At 41.2% G+C, this 15,514-nt stretch overlaps 1 protein-coding gene and 1 long non-coding RNA gene across 11 annotated transcripts in view; one reads left to right on the forward strand and one right to left on the reverse strand.

Moving 5' to 3' along the window:
- Positions 1–640: 640 nt before the first annotated feature.
- Positions 641–3,195, reverse strand: LOC112837486 (uncharacterized). Its single transcript, XR_003211745.2, has 3 exons — positions 2,951–3,195; positions 978–1,063; positions 641–843 (listed from the first exon to the last, which is right to left on the reverse strand). It is a non-coding gene; the product is annotated as an uncharacterized lncRNA (long non-coding RNA).
- Positions 3,196–3,289: 94 nt separating this feature from the next.
- Positions 3,290–15,514, forward strand: part of CCDC62 (coiled-coil domain containing 62) — a 44,411-nt gene continuing 32,186 nt past the window's right edge. For 7 of the 10 annotated variants that reach the window (XM_073881237.1, XM_073881238.1, XM_073881239.1 and 4 more), the window contains exons 1-5: positions 4,236–4,289; positions 5,484–5,676; positions 7,887–8,053; positions 10,417–10,518; positions 13,689–13,860. In XM_073881237.1, coding sequence (XP_073737338.1) covers positions 4,245–4,289; positions 5,484–5,676; positions 7,887–8,053; positions 10,417–10,518; positions 13,689–13,860 — 679 coding nt within the window. In that variant the 5' untranslated portion in view covers positions 4,236–4,244. Of the gene's footprint in view, positions 3,494–3,574; positions 3,737–4,235; positions 4,290–5,483; positions 5,677–7,886; positions 8,054–10,416; positions 10,519–13,688; positions 13,861–15,514 lie in introns of those variants that run through there. The other 3 variants (XM_073881241.1, XM_073881246.1, XM_073881244.1) reach the window with 3 other exon arrangements.

Consider the following 15,514-nt stretch of genomic DNA (forward strand, 5'->3'; position numbering starts at 1 on the left):
CAAAAAAATTACAACTGATAAATGAACGATTGGGAAATGGTTAAAGAATGATGGTGCACCATATGGTAGAATATTATGCATATATTTTTAAATATTTTCCAAAAATATTTTGGAAACCTGTTTGGTGATTTTAAGTGGGGAGCAGACCCCAAATTCATTTTATACGTTATCACCACCTTTGTTTTGAGTGGAAGGCCATTCAGGGATGCTGCTGAGTTCTTGTTCTAGCATTCTGCTAGCCAACTGAAAAGAATATACACCGATACTCACTATAAATATGGTCTGGGAAATAGCAATTGAAATGAGTCTTTCTCAGAAGAGAAACAGTGACAGTGAATTTTGATGAATGCACTGAATGAATTTAAACTTTGTTTTTATAAAGGTCTTAAGTCAGGCTCTACAGATTGAAAAGAAGACTCCTGTTATTTTAAATCGCTATAGACACCTTTAAGAAATTTAGAACCCATTGTTTATTGCCATGCAAATTACAACCTTGAATGCGTGGTTTTTTAAATAATTAAAATCTTAAGAAAAAATGTGTAATAAAGATGCAAATTAAGAAAACAAAATTCTGCATTAACTGAATTTTACTAAATAGGAGTATCTGATGAAGCAAATTTATCCATCAAGACCATTTGGTATGTGTTGTGTATGTATTCTGTTGGTGCTGGAAGATGTCTGTGCCTGTATCAACTATGTGACTTCATGTAAAGATTCTCAGTGTTCACAGTTCTTGGCAAATGCAGTTTTAATCCATATAAAGCCAGCAGTGGATGTTACTGCAGGATAATGGAGGATTAAAATTGTCCTTGTGTATAACATGTGTGAATCTTTTTCTTTGACCTGAAATTTAAAATGGAGCATTAGTTTAATCTGATTAAAATGTGCTAAATTCAAGGATTGACTTTAATTCATACATTCTCTTTATTATGTAAATGTTTTTGCAGTCTAGTATTTTTAGCAAAAAGAGTACTAACCTTTAAACAGCCTTATGTCATAATCGTAAACGATTTGCCGCAGTTAAGCTGGCAGGACTCCCATCTCCGGACCCTAAGATCACGACCTGAGCCAAAACCAAGAGTTGGATGCTTAATGACTGTGCACCCCAGGCGCCCCATAAATCTTAAAAAAAAAAAGATACAAGGTAGCTTTCTTACACTTAGTTAAAAATTTGATAAATTGCAATTTTAAAGATGAAGTCTACCATTTAGATCCTGTTTTTGTTATTTTCTAAATTAGGAAGTAAGGTAGGGAGACAGGAATGAGTCTGTTTAGTTCATCGGTTAGACTGAGTGTAAAATCAGATGCAGTATAATGCTTGGGGCTGTCTTTTTTTTTCTTTAAGATTTATTTATTTATTTATTTGAGAGCTTGCAAGTGCATGGGGTGGGGACAGAGAGAGAGGGAGAAGTAGGCTCTCCACTGAGCCTGATGTGGGGCTCGAATCCAGGACCCTGGGATCATGACCCGAGCTGAAGGCAAACTTTGACTGAGCCACCAGGTACCCCTGCTTGGAGCTTTCATAAAACATTTTATGTATTTTTAAAAGATATCTGTAAAGGTCTTTGCTGTTTTATTTTGTTGAGGAGGGGAGGGGCAGAGCGAGAGAGAGTCCTAAGCAGGTTCCATGGCCAGTGTGCAGCCAGTCCTAGGTGGGGCTGATCTCGAGAAAATGACCTGAGCTAAAATCAAGAGTGGGATGCTCAGCTGACTGAGCCACCCAGGCGTCTCTCTTTTCTATTTTAAAGAAAACCTGTGGGAGTGAGTGAACTTAAAATACTGAGGTTTTTGATATGCAACTAGTCGTCATACTCTTACCACATTGAATTTACTTACAAACATAATCCCATAAAATGAGCCTCATTTCTTACTATTTTCTGTACATAAAGTATACTATATATATATATTTAAAAGATTTTATTTCAGAGTGCATGGGGTAGGGTGAGGGAGGGGCAGAGGAACAAGGAGACTCCCTGATGAGCAAGAAGCCCAACAGGGAGCTCTGGATCCTGAGATCATGACCTGAGCCAAAGTTGGGCTCTTAACCCTCTGAGCCATCCAGGCGCCCCTTACATTATTTTTTTAAGTAATCTCTACGCCCGATGTGGGGTTCCAACTCAGGACCCCGAGATCAAGTGTAGCAGTTCCACCCAGTTGGCCAGGCACCCCTGTACACATACTTTTAGAGAGTTTTAGGTATGTGGTTGCCTGGTAGAAAAACGCCGTATTTTAACAATCGTGAAATTTGGGAAACCTGAATTGAAATGGTCCTTAACTGGTAAGTTGACATTCAGCCACATTCCTTTTTATCTTTCTCATTCCACCAAGATTTAATTGTACAGTCATCTACTGATAGGATGCTTTTAACTAGTCAGAATTTGCTTTCCCGATTTTAGATCTTAGACATTGTCTTGTTGGTTCTCCTCAACAATCCTATCCCAAGGAGGCAAATGCCACTCAATCAGTAAAGCCTCAAAGCAAGACATTTAAATTTTCCATTTTTCAGATTATCCTTTATGAACACAAGGACATGCTTTGCTCATTCATAGTCAATCAAAAAGTAAAGCTGAGATACTATCACACCATTTTTTGTAATCTGTCTTGCCATTAATGCCATGTTATGGGTTAAACAGTAGGGGATGGGAGATCAGGGGTTAAATGTATTATTTTTTTTCATAGTTCAGTTCCTGTATAACAAGTGAAAGGAAGCAGGGTGACTGAGCTAACACGAGAAAAAGCTTAGATTCATCCCAGAATGTGGTAGATTTTGTCATGACCAAGTGCCTAAGTTCTCATTGCTATTCAAAAGCTGCATGAAGAATCAAACAAAACACACACACACACACATATACCCCCCCCCCCCCCCCCCCCCCCCCCCCCCCCCCCCCGCCTCAATCTGTGATTCGTAGTTTCGAGCTGTGTGCTAGGATGGCCAGCAGCTGCTAACTACCGGGGCTGGCGTCTGCGTCCGTCCAGGTATTCGTGTGAACGGGCCAGGTACCGTTCTCAGTGCCCGGTGTACACAGCGGCTTTCAAGACCGGGAAAGAAGTGAGCAGCTCAACTGTCAAAACTGGGGTGACGGGGGCAGAAACGGCCTTTAATTTGCTTCCTCGTTCGCTGGCTAACGGCGAAGAACCGGTTCTTCGCGGACGGTGGCTGGTGGACCTCAACCGCACATCAACCTTCCCGGAGCCTGCAGCCCCCGCCCTGCACGCGCGAGAGCCAGGAGGGCGCACCTGAGGTCTCGCGAGAGCCGGGATGGTCCCTCGGCGACGCCGTAGGCGGGGCCGGCGGGCGCTTTCCTCTGGGCGGGCGGTTTGGGTGCTTACTCGGACCGCCCGAGGGCGCGGGGCTCCGGGGTTCGGGGCTCGCCCCCCGCTCCGGGCAGGCGCGCCTATGGCGTTTGTAAGGTGACGCTGCGCTCACCGACTTTCTCCGGGGGCGGAGGAAGCACCCATGAACCCTTCGGCGACCTTCCTCGTCGGGCGCCAGGTGAGCGGCCGCCGCCGGCTCAGCGTCTCCGCTGGAGCGTCCGGGTGCGAGTGGACAGCGAGCCTCGCGGGACGGGGAGCACTCTGGCCGAACCCGGGTGGTTTTTAAGGAACGGTTTCTGCTTAAAAATGTAAAACGATAGATACACAGTACGAAGAGGAGAAGCGGAGCGTCGCATCTGGTCCCTTACTTTAGTAAGAACGACATCCGGCCCAGGCGCCGAGACGGGCGGCGAGTGACCAGGTGCTCACTTTTTAAACGACACCTGGGCGTTTGGAGAGCGCCTTTCTGTGCGCCGCCTCGCTTCCTGTCCTTAATTTCCTTCACGGTAACCTGCGAGGGGACGAGCACTCTCGTAACTCCGTTTTACCAGAAAGCGTTGAAAGCGAGCTTTGCATTTATGAGTGTACGAAGAAAAGTGAGCTTTGCATTCATCAGTACGGTGAAATGAGCTTTTTTTTTTTTTTTTTTTTTTTTTGGCATGTTTGGCGAATTGCCTGTTTTCCTATCCTACAATATGTGCTCCTTGCCGGCGCGCTCATTACTGCATCCCCAGCCACACTTGGCGCTCAGCAAATACTTGTTCAGTGAATCAATGAATTAACGAATGGTTTACCAAAGACTTAGAATTTAAATCTTGTGATTTGGAATCACTTGATCCAAATTCCACTTTCTGTGTTTAGTTACTAGTAAGTAACTGTAATTCATTCATCATTATTTATTGACAAACCTTATTTTTCAGAAAGCAGTAATGATACAAAATGGGCCTCGTGAAGTTTTAACTACTAGTTTTAAGGTAGAATTCTTTTATTTTAATTAAAAAAATTTTTTTAAGGTAGAATTCTTGAAGTAATACTTTCAGTTCTTTTATTTCATGGATGGGGCAGTACCATATTTCAAAATGTGCTTCACAATCAATAATAGGTAATGTTTGGAAAAACTATATCCCTTTCACGTATTTAAGTTGGTATCTTAAAATTTTTCCTTAAAAAAAAATAACGATAGCTAATGTTTGTTGAGTGCTTACCCTGTGCCAAGTAATGTGGAGTGCTTTACACAGTTTATCATGCTTAATCCACAGAACTAAGAAGTTAAAGTGTTATTACCATTTTACAGGTGAGGAAACCAAGGCTTAGAGAGGTTAAGTAATTTGTGCAATGTTATAGAGCCACTCAAGTGATTAATTCTGGATTCACATTTAGGTCAGACCAGCTTCACGATCTAGTCTTTAAAATGACATATGCATAAAGGGAATTACTGTAGATAATTTTATTAGGTATGAAATGACATCATGGTGATATGAAAAATGTTCATTTTTAGAGATGCATGCCAAAATACGTTAAGAGTTTTTTAAACAACAAAAAGAGAAAGGAAAATTGAAACAGATGTGGTAGAATCTTGATAATGGTAGAACTTAGGTACTGAACATAAGAGAGTTTATTGTACAATTTCCTTCTGTGTGTGTTTGAAAATTTTCCTTTATAAACAGGTGTGTTGAGTTTGGACCAATCACAATATTACATTGTTCTTGGTAGATTGAGTATATGCCCTAGATGTTATGAGAATTATTTACATTCAAACAGTGATTATTTTATGTTTTCCTTTACTTGATTGAACCAGAATTGCTGGGGCAAAGTGTGGGGTAATATTGTTGACTGATACAAGGAATGGGTTGACAGCAAAGACAAAAATGCCAAAATGAGTTTATTTGTGATTAGCCAATGAAGGTTTTACAAACGGTCCCACTTTTTAAGAGTGGCATGTTTGGTATGACAGAAAATTATATAGAGGCAGAGTGCACGGTAGGTAGGCATGAACTCATTTTAAATATACATAATTTTGATGCCATGTTATAAGCAGTGAATAAAAAATAATTTAACTGTCTTGAATTGGCAGCAAAAGAAGATACAATTATTTGGAAAAAAATGCTTCTGCTCATTTATGTTATTGATTAGTTTTATTTTGATGTAAAACCACTTTCTCTGTTTAGAACATCGGGTCAGAAGTTGAGATTTCCACTATCGAGAAACAACGGAAAGAGCTGCAGCTGCTTATTGGAGAATTAAAAGACCGCGATAAAGAGCTCAATGATATGGTTGCAGTACATCAGAGACAACTTCTTTCATGGGAAGAGGATCGGCAGAAAGTGTTGACTTTGGAAGAACGTTGCAGCAAATTAGAGGGTCAGAAATACATTAGCAGTATCTGTTATATATCTCTGTATGCCAGCATATTCAAAGGGTTCATGGGTTAGACACAAATGTATTTATTTTAAAATAAATATTTTTATTTGAGAGAGCACGCACGCACATGTGAGCAGGGAGGGGGGCAGAGGGAGAGGTAGAGAATCCCCAAGCAGACTCCTTGCTGAGCATGGAGCACAATGCAGAGCTCAGTCCCAGGAACCCAGGATCATGACCTGAACTTAAAACAAGAGTCAGATGCTCAACTGACCACCACCCAGGCACCTGAGACACAAATGTATTTAAATATTAAATACATTAGGGGAAAAAAGCGGGGCCCACAGGAGAGATAAGAGATAGAATATCTCAACACAATCCCCGCTGCCCTAGAGTTTAGTTTAATTGAAGATAGGAAGCCTTTATGAACACTCACAATTGAACAAACACAATGTGAATTGAAGTTGGGCAGACAGTTTAAGTGTAGAGAGGGTGCTGGAGAGAGAGCTCCAATTAATCTGAAGTGTCAAGAGTGAATCTGAATGAAATTAGTTTTGAGCTAGAATATGAATAGAAATGCCACAGGACTAGCCATTTCTGTTGAACTGACTCAAAGATTTTAAATTTTTAGTGTTGAACTTGATCTTAAGTATCTAAAACAGTCACCTTTTAAAAATATAGCAGTCTCAAAAATGGCTTGCAAAAATTTTCTTTGTACCATATTTTAATTCTGTCATCCCTTTAGTGCTGCCCTGAGGTCTGAATGTTCTAGTGACACTACATCAATGCCAGACTGTATTAGAACGGAAAACACTAGATCTGTTTAATAGATAACTATATTGCACCTCCTTTTTTTTATCTTCTGTTACCCAAAGGATTACAAACTGAATATGCATAATTTTCCATTTCTTTGATGATCATTTGATTTTACTCTGACCATACCCAGCCACACACACATACGCATCATGTTTGATTTGATTGCACATTAGATGTAATATATCTTACACAGATATGTTAAAGATGAAGATGACATTGCATATAGCCAACAGTATCTGGTTTTAAAATAAGAAACTTGAGGGGCGCCTGGGTGGCTCAGTCGGTTAAGCATCTAACTTGATTTCAGCTCAGGTCTTGATCTCAGGGTCATGAGTCTTGTGTTGGAGCTCCAAGTCCAGCGTGGAGCCTACTTAGAAAAAAAGATTCTCATTCTCATTAGTGACTAGGGAAATGCAAATTAAAACCGTAATGAGATACCATTTACACTTATCAGACCAGCAAAAATGATCAGGTATTGGTAAAGATATCAGGTATATATAAAGGTAGCAGGTATTTGGAGCCAAGGGAAGACTCATTCACTGCTGGTGGGAGTGTCAGTTGGTACAACTACTTGGAAAATCATTTGACAGTATCTAGTAAAGTTAAAGATATACATAGCTCATGGCCCCGCATTTCCACTTCTAGGAATATACCCATGGGTCAGAGTACAAGTAAATGACCTAAGGATCTTATTAATATGTAGATTCTGATACAACAGGTCTGGGGCCTGAGTCTGCATTTCTAACAAATTACCAGGTGATGTCAATGCTGCTGGCTCAAGGACCCCATTTGAGTAGCAAGGCTCTACAAAAACTCTTGCAAAATTACACCAAGATACACATTTAAGAATATTCAGAGCAACATTGTTCATAATAGCTGCAAAATGGAAACAACTGAAGTGGCTACCAATAGTAGTAAATACTATTTGGCATAATCATATAATGGGATATTATGTAGCAACAACAGTGCACAAACACCAGTCACATACAACAATGTGGATAAATCTCAGGATCATCTTAGGTAGAAAAATGTGAAGGGAAGAACTCAGAGTATAATCCCAATTATATACAGTTCAAATCAAACTGTGTTTTAGGAATGTGGTCATAGGGTGGTAACACTATAATTAAAAAGCAGGCAAATGATTAAGATCAGGACAGTGGTTGGGAAGGTGGGAATTGGAGACATTGTGTTTAGGAAATGACATCTATGGGGCTTCTGGGTTGCTGACTATTCTGTTTCTATACTATCCAGTATCGTGGATTCCATAATACATTCTTTAAAAAGAATTATCTTTTAAAAAATTATTTAGCACACTTAACCTTTTAATTGTGTGTTTGAAAATGCATTTTAAACTTCAGATCTGATCAAAAGATAGTTATTGATGAAATTTCCCTCAGGTGAACTACATAAAAGAACTGAAATAATCAGGTCACTCACAAAGAAGGTAAAAACCCTTGAATCTAATCAGATTGAATGCCAAACGGTTCTTCAGAAGACTCAGCTACAGCTTCAGGAAATGGCTCAAAAGGCAACCCATTCCTCTCTCCTCTCTGAAGACCTTGAGGTTGGTTTTATTTTGTGATAAGCTTCTCTAGCCCAAATTTTGTTTCAGGTATTGAGAAATTAGATTTAAATGTTTCCATTAAAATGTATGTGTGTATGAAAGTCGATCTGTCCATCTGCCACCATAGTTTCGTGCTCACTGTATGGCTTTGGTTGGCTGCACAGTGCTGAGTTGTCTGGGAGATAAACTTCATTACCACCTTTTCTGACTGTCAGCCCATTTGGTCGAGGAGCATCTGTCACTTTATCAACAATGGGTTATTTTAGAAAGCCTTTCTCAAAGTCTCAGATGAATAGCATCAAATTTTGGTAGCTTCACATGATGCTTTCTAAATGTGCCTTATCTGATACGATAAACAGTATCTACATCATGTTAGTGGCATATGGGGAATAAAATTTGTAAGACTGATTTTTCACTTTTCAGTTTTTTTTTTTTTAAAGATTTTATTTATTTATTTGACAGAGACAGCAAGAGAGGGAACACAAGCATGGGGAGCGGGAGAGGGAGAAGCAGGCTTCCCACTGAGCAGGGAGCCCGATGTGGGGCTCGATCCCAGGACCCTGCGATCATGACCTGAGCCAAAGGCAGATGCTTAATGACTGAGCCACCCAGGCGCCCCTCACTTTTCAGTTCTAACTGGTCATCAGATATTTTTTGAACTCATGTTTTATGAGAGGCACAGAGAGCCATATTTTTGTTATAGCATTTGTATTCTTGTTTCATAATGATAATGCCTTGTTTATTCTTTCAGATTATTATTCTAGACAGTTTCTAGCTATAAAATAAGTAAAAGCTAGGGTGCCTGGGTGGCTCAGTTGGTTAAGCGACTGCCTTCGGCTCAGGTCATGATCCTGGAGTCCCGGGATCGAGTCCCACATCGGGCTCCCTGCTCGGCGGGGAATCTGCTTCTCCCTCTGACCCTCTTCCCTCTCGTGCTCTCTATCTCTCATTCTCTCTCTCTCAAATAAATAAATAAAATCTTTAAAAAAAAATAAGTAAAAGCTATTCTATTGATATGTTGAATTAAAAAATAAAAATGTAGGGGGTGCTTGGCTGACTCGGTGAGGCATGTGACGCTTGTTCTTGGGGTCATGAGTTCAAGCCCCACATAGGGCATAGAGCTTACTTTAAAAAAAAAAAAGGAAATGTATGAGAGAGAATGAGCAAGATCTCTGGTGTCTTTTCTTACAAGGATTCTAATCCCATCATGAGGGCCCCACTCATGACCTCTTTTACACCTAATTATCTCTCAAAGGAGCATCTCCAAATAATACCATATTGGAGGTTAGAGCTTCAACATAACGCGTTTTGGGGGGATGCAATTCAGTTCATAGCAGGAGGATTTTTTTTTATTAATAAGATTTATTTCTTAGAGCAGTTTTTTGTTCACAGCAAAACAGAGTAGAATGCATAAATTTCTCCTATACCCCCCTGCCTCCACCACCAAACACAGTCTCCCCTACTATGGACGTTCTGCACCCTGGTAGTACATTTGTTATAATCAGTGAATCTGTTAACACATCATTGTCACCCAAAGTCATAGTTTACATTGGGGTTCGCTATTGGTGTTATATATTCTGTGGGTTTTGACAGATGTGTAATGACATGTATCCACCATTGTAGTATTGTACAGAATAGTTTCACTGCCTTAAAAATCCTGTGCTCCATCCCTCCACCCCGCTCTGGAACCACTGACCTTTTTACCATTTCCATAGTTGTGTCTTTTCCAGAATGTCCTATAGTTGGAATCGTATAGTATGTACCTTTTTCAGATTGGCTTCTTTTAGTTTGTAGCATGTATTTAAACTTCCTTCATGGAGATACCATTTAAAAGTCTCATTATTCTTTTTTTCCAACCAATAAATATGTAGTTCTGGGGTTAAAAAAAAACCAAGAAACCCCCCAAAAACCTGATAAATGGGAATACCCCAATATGAAGTGAAGGTCTTTCAATGTAGAGTAAAAATTATACACACACACACATATATGTGCATAGAAGTTCACTAATGCTACTTTATTTCAGCAAAGGAAGTCTCTTACTAATCCAATTTTCATTCATTTTCTTTTTTGCCAACCTAGAATTATACATAAGAGAGATTGGGAAATAGACATTTATAAGCATAACCAATATGATTCAGGAAGGCAAACATAAGCATTGAGAGGATGCTAGAGGTAATGGAGAGAAAGATTTGTATTTTTTTTTTGATTTAAAAAAAATTTTTTTTTTGATTACTTGGCCCACTTTGTTGCTAAATAAAAGTTAAAGAGCAAACAAAACAGAATGAGCACAGACTGCAGCTAATGCTAGTAATGAAAGCTTTTAAATGACTCAATATAGTATTTTATGTGTTGTTCCCTTGTAGGCTAGAAACGAAAATCTCAGCAACACATTAGTGGAACTTTCTGCCCAGGTAGGACAATTACAAGCTCGAGAACAGGCTCTCACTACAATGATAAAGCTAAAGGTAATTCAAAATAATAATACCTTCATTTGTCAGGGCACTTGGTACTTTATAAAGTATGGTCACATACATTATCTTACTTAAGTCCCATTGCAATGAGATGGTAGAGCTACCAATGTTGCTGTCTCTTTTAAAATTCTCATTTTAGGGGGGGCCCTGGGTGGCTCAGTTGGTTGGGCATCTACCTTTGGCTCAAGTCATGATCCCAGGGTCTTAGGATCGGGTCCCACATCAGGCTGTCTGCTCAGCTCCCTCTCCTTCTGTGATCTTTCTCACTTTCACTCACTCTCAAATAAATAAATAGAATCTTTAAAAAAATAAAAAAAGAAAATAGGGGCACCTGGGTGGCTCAGTTAAGTGTCTGCCTTCGGATCAGGTCATGATCTCAGGATCCTGGGATTGGGCCCCGCCTCCAGCTCCCTGCTCAGTGGAGAGCCTGGTTCTCCCTCTCCTGCTGCTGCTCCCCCTGCTTATGCTCTCTCTTTCTCTTTCTCTCTCTCTCTGTCAAGTAAATAAAATCTTAAAAAGTAAAATTCTCATTTTAGGGGCACCTGGCTGGCTTAGTGGAGCATGTGACTCTTGATCTTGGGGTTTGTGTTCCAGCCCCACATTGAGGGTAGAGATTACTTAAAAATCTTTTTTTTTTTTTGGTTAAAGATTTTATTTATTTAACAGAGAGAGACACAGCGAGAGAGGGAACACAAGCAGGAGGAGAGGGAGAAGCAGGCTCCCCGCTGAGCAGGGAGCTGGATGTGGGGCTCGATCCCAGGACTCTGGGATCATGACCTGAGCTGAAGGAAGATGCTTAACGACTGAGCCACCCAGGCACCCCCCCAAAAATAAAAAAATCTTAAAAAAGGGGGCGCCTGGGTGGCTCAGTCAGTTGAGTGTCTGACTCTTGATTTTGGCTCAGGTCATGATTTCATGGGTCATGGGGTCGAGCCCCACAACAGGCTCTAGGCTCAGTGGGGAGTCTGCTTGAAGAATCTCTCCCTCTGCCCCTCCCCCTGCTTGTGCATGCCTGTGCGCGCTCTCTTTCTCAAATAAATAAATGAATCTTTAAAATAAGACTCATTTTAGAAATGTTGGAAACAAGTTTAAAATGATGTCCCCAAGACACTGAGAGAGGAGAAAGGACTCCACTTTTGGTCTCTGTCTCCAAAGGCTCATTACATGGTTTAGCATGTCTGGATTAACTTGTTTTCTTCCAAGGTATCCAGTGTTAGTTCTCACAATGTCATTGATAATCAGATTGCTTGTTAATGTTTCTTTGTTTTTCTTTTTTAATGGAGAGAAAAACTGTTAGCAGTCCAGCAGTTGCTAGAGCCACTACCATGTCATGATTAGTGATTGACTGACAGTCTCTTCTGCTATAACATGTGTTTGGCAGCTGGTGAATAGGGAATGATTTAGGCATAATGGGACCCTCATGCTAGTTCATATGTGCTTTTTCCCTGCATTTTAATGTTTTAAAGTGGTCATGGGCAAGCTTTCTTAAAATTGAAGAGAAAATATTAAAGTCTGCGGAATTGTCTTTAGTCAAATAGTGACCAATTTAGTGGCTTTAACAACTACTCTGGTTTCCGTTGTGGCAAAGTCCTGGTGAGGCTGTGAGTGCTAATGAAGATGCTGGAAAAGACTGACTGGTGTGTCGGCGCTGGCTTTTGCTGAACTGTTTGCATACTTAAATGGGCCTGTTGTTTTTTGCTACCAGTCTAATCATGAAGTTCCATTGATCTGCCAACCCTTATTTTCCCATAAAATCTTCCTGGTGTGAGATGTGCAGACCATGAGCATCTTCAGGAATGCATATATGGTGCTGTAGCAGAAACACTTGTCCTTAAGCAGGAGGAAAACCTGTTACTAATAACTATTCTATATTATAGCTATTATAATAATAGTTATTCCATGTGAGTGGGGGAGGGGAACTTTTACTTTATATATATATATTTTTAAAGATTTTATTTATTTATTTGACACAGAGACAGCGAGAGAGGGAACACAAACAGGGAGAGTGGAAAAGGGAGAAGGCGGGCCTCCTGCAGAGCAGGGAGCCCGATGCAGGGCTCGATCCCAGGACCCTGAGATCATGACCTGAGCTGAAGGCAGTTGCTTAACCAACTGAGCCACCCAGGCGCCCCTTACTTAATATTTTTATACTTCTAGGTATTGTTTGAATTTTCCACAAGCAGATACCTTTTTTTGTAATTAAAACAACCACCTCAACAATAAGAGGTTCTGATTTGGGTAGTTTGGGAATAATGTCTTGGAGTCTGCCATTTTAACAAGCTGGAACAAAGGGGTAGAGGAGAGAGGCCCATGGGATTTATCTGTAGTGCAGAGAGTAAGCCACCAGCTTACTCTCTTCAAGGGCCACCAGCTCTCCTACTGCAATTATAGTCTCTTAAGTAATCACATCGTGGTTATAAACTTTCTGAAACAGTAAGCTGTGGTGGTTCATGCGTGGTTGCAGGGGCCAGCTGGCTAGGTGCAAATTGGAGCTCCATCCCTAACTAGTTGCAGAACTGTGGGCTTTTTACTATTGACTCGCTTGTCACATGGGGACAATAGTAGTACCGGCTCAGAGAGTTGCTGTGAGATTACGTTAATTAACGACAATAAAGTGTCTAGAACGAAATCTGGCACATGGTGGGATCTTAACAAGTGAGATCTTACACTGATTAGTTGAAACTTTTTTTTTAAGATTTTTTTATTTATTCATTTGACAGAGACACAACGAGAGAGGGAACACAAGCAGGGGGAGTGGGAGAGGGAGAAGCAGGCTTCCTGAGGAGCAGGGAGTCTGATGTGGGGTGCAATCCCAGGACCTTGGGATCATGACCTGAGCCGAAGGCAGACACTTAACGACTGAGCCACCCAGGCACCCCTGATTAGTTGAAACTTAAAAATCTTACAGAACAGGAGCGCCTGGGTGGCTCGGTTGGTTGGGTGACTGCCTTCAGCTCAGGTCATGATCCTGGAGTCCCAGAATCAAGTCCCGCATCAGGCTCCCTGCTCGGCGGGGAGCCTGCTTCTCCCTCTAACCCTCCCCCTTCTCATGTACTCTCTCTCTCTCTCATTCTCGCTCTCTTAAATAAATAAATCTTTAAAAAAATAAAAATAAAACCCTTTAAAAAAAATCTTACAGAACAGTCTTCAAATTTGGTTCTTAGGACAAAGATATTATTGAGGCTGTCAATCACATTGCAGACTGCTCAGGAAAATTTAAACTGTTAGAGCATGCCTTGCGTGACGCGAAGATGGTGGAGACTTGTATTGTGAAAGAGAAGCAAGATTACAAGCAGAAACTGAAGACACTTAAAATTGAAGTCAATAAACTGAAAGGTAAGAAAGAGACATCAATTCAAGCATTTCATCTTGGGCACATACTTCTTCATTTGGGTTCACTTCATCTTGTGATTGAGAGGTCTGTTGCTGGCCTTAGATCCTAGCGTGAAATGTTCATTTCATTTATACAGAATTATGCTGCAGTATTCATGTTATAAGGTAAATAACAGACTTGGAGGAAACTGTATAATGCATTATATTTTTAAAATAAGTTGCTTTTGCTGTACCGGTTAGTTATTGTTAATTTATGCTTCATAACAACCAGCAACAACATCTTGGTGGTATGCACCCAGAAGCATCTAATAAGCTCAGGTATCAGCCTGACGGGGATTGGCTTATCCCGGTTGGGCCCAGCTGAGCTGCTCTTCTGGGGCAATTCTGCTTCCCATGTCTCGTTTCTCACCAGTAAGCTGGCCTGGGCACTTTTCACCACGGTTAAGGCAGAAACTTTTTTTTTTTTTTTTAAGATTTTATTTATTTATTTATTTGAGAGAGAGAATGAGAGAGAGAGAGAGCATGAGAGGGGGGAGGGTCAGAGGGAGAAGCAGACTCCCCGCTGAGCAGGGAGCCCGATGTGGGACTTGATCCCGGGACTCCAGGATCATGACCTGAGCCGAAGGCAGACGCTTAACGACCGAGCCACCCAGGCATCCCCAAAGGCAGAAATGTAAGAGAAGAAGCAGGGGTACCTGGCTGGCTCAGTTGGGAGGGCATGCAACTCTTGATCTCAGGATCGTGAGTTGGAGCCCAAAGTTGTGTGTGGAGCTTACTTAAAATAGATAGATAGATAATTAGATGAAAAATAGAAGCAGAAAGATGCAAGAACCCGACACACCCTCCCTCTGTTGGCTAAAGCATCATGTGGCTGAGCCCAAAGTCAGGCAGTGGAGAAATATCTGTCCCTCTGGGAGGAATGCAGGGAGGGATGAAGGATTGCCACTAACAACACAATCTGCCAGGGTAGCTTTTTGACGCATGTTTTATTTTTGAAAATTCTTTTTGCGTTCTCCTTTTCTATTTTTGTTCTCAGAGTAACTCAGTGATTCATTTCCTTCTAAGTAATGTTACTTAAAGTTTTATAAAGAAGGGGAGGCTAGGTATACCAAATAGGTTAGTCCTATTTATGTGAATGTGGAGGTAGGTGGTGGAGTAAGAGCTTACATTTGCCTACAGAGGGCATGGAGGTAGGCCCACTTTTCTGTGGCCTTTCCCCTCCCTGGGGCAGAGTCATTGGTCATCGTGTTAGACAGACAGACTCCCACTATGCAGCAAGCAGCCTTAGAATGACAAAGCCATGTTTTGGTGGAAGTTACTCTCACCTCTGTGCATAGTGGGGTACCTCATTGTTAGAAGGTGGAGGAGGGACAGTAGAGTACTCTCCAGACCGGGAAGGCACTTTGAGACTGAAAAGCAAAGGAAGTCACTCCATACCATTTACATGGAGTTTTATTCAGGGTAACTTACTGATGGGGGGTCAGGTAGACCACGACCTTGGTGCTACATAACTACTCTCCGCAAATTCCAGACCTTAATCCACAGCTTTTATAGAACAGGGGACTTTCTGGTGAGGTCAGAGGGTGGTCATCTACAGTGGTGCCATCTGTGCACTAGAGGGAAGATCAGAATAAGCCTTCCCGAATTCCATTCAGGG

The sequence above is a fragment of the Callorhinus ursinus genome, unplaced genomic scaffold, assembly GCF_003265705.2.
Source record: "Callorhinus ursinus isolate GAN/ISIS: 27379988/994484 unplaced genomic scaffold, GSC_fseal_2.0 scaffold41, whole genome shotgun sequence".
NCBI classification, from domain to species: Eukaryota; Metazoa; Chordata; class Mammalia; order Carnivora; family Otariidae; genus Callorhinus; species Callorhinus ursinus.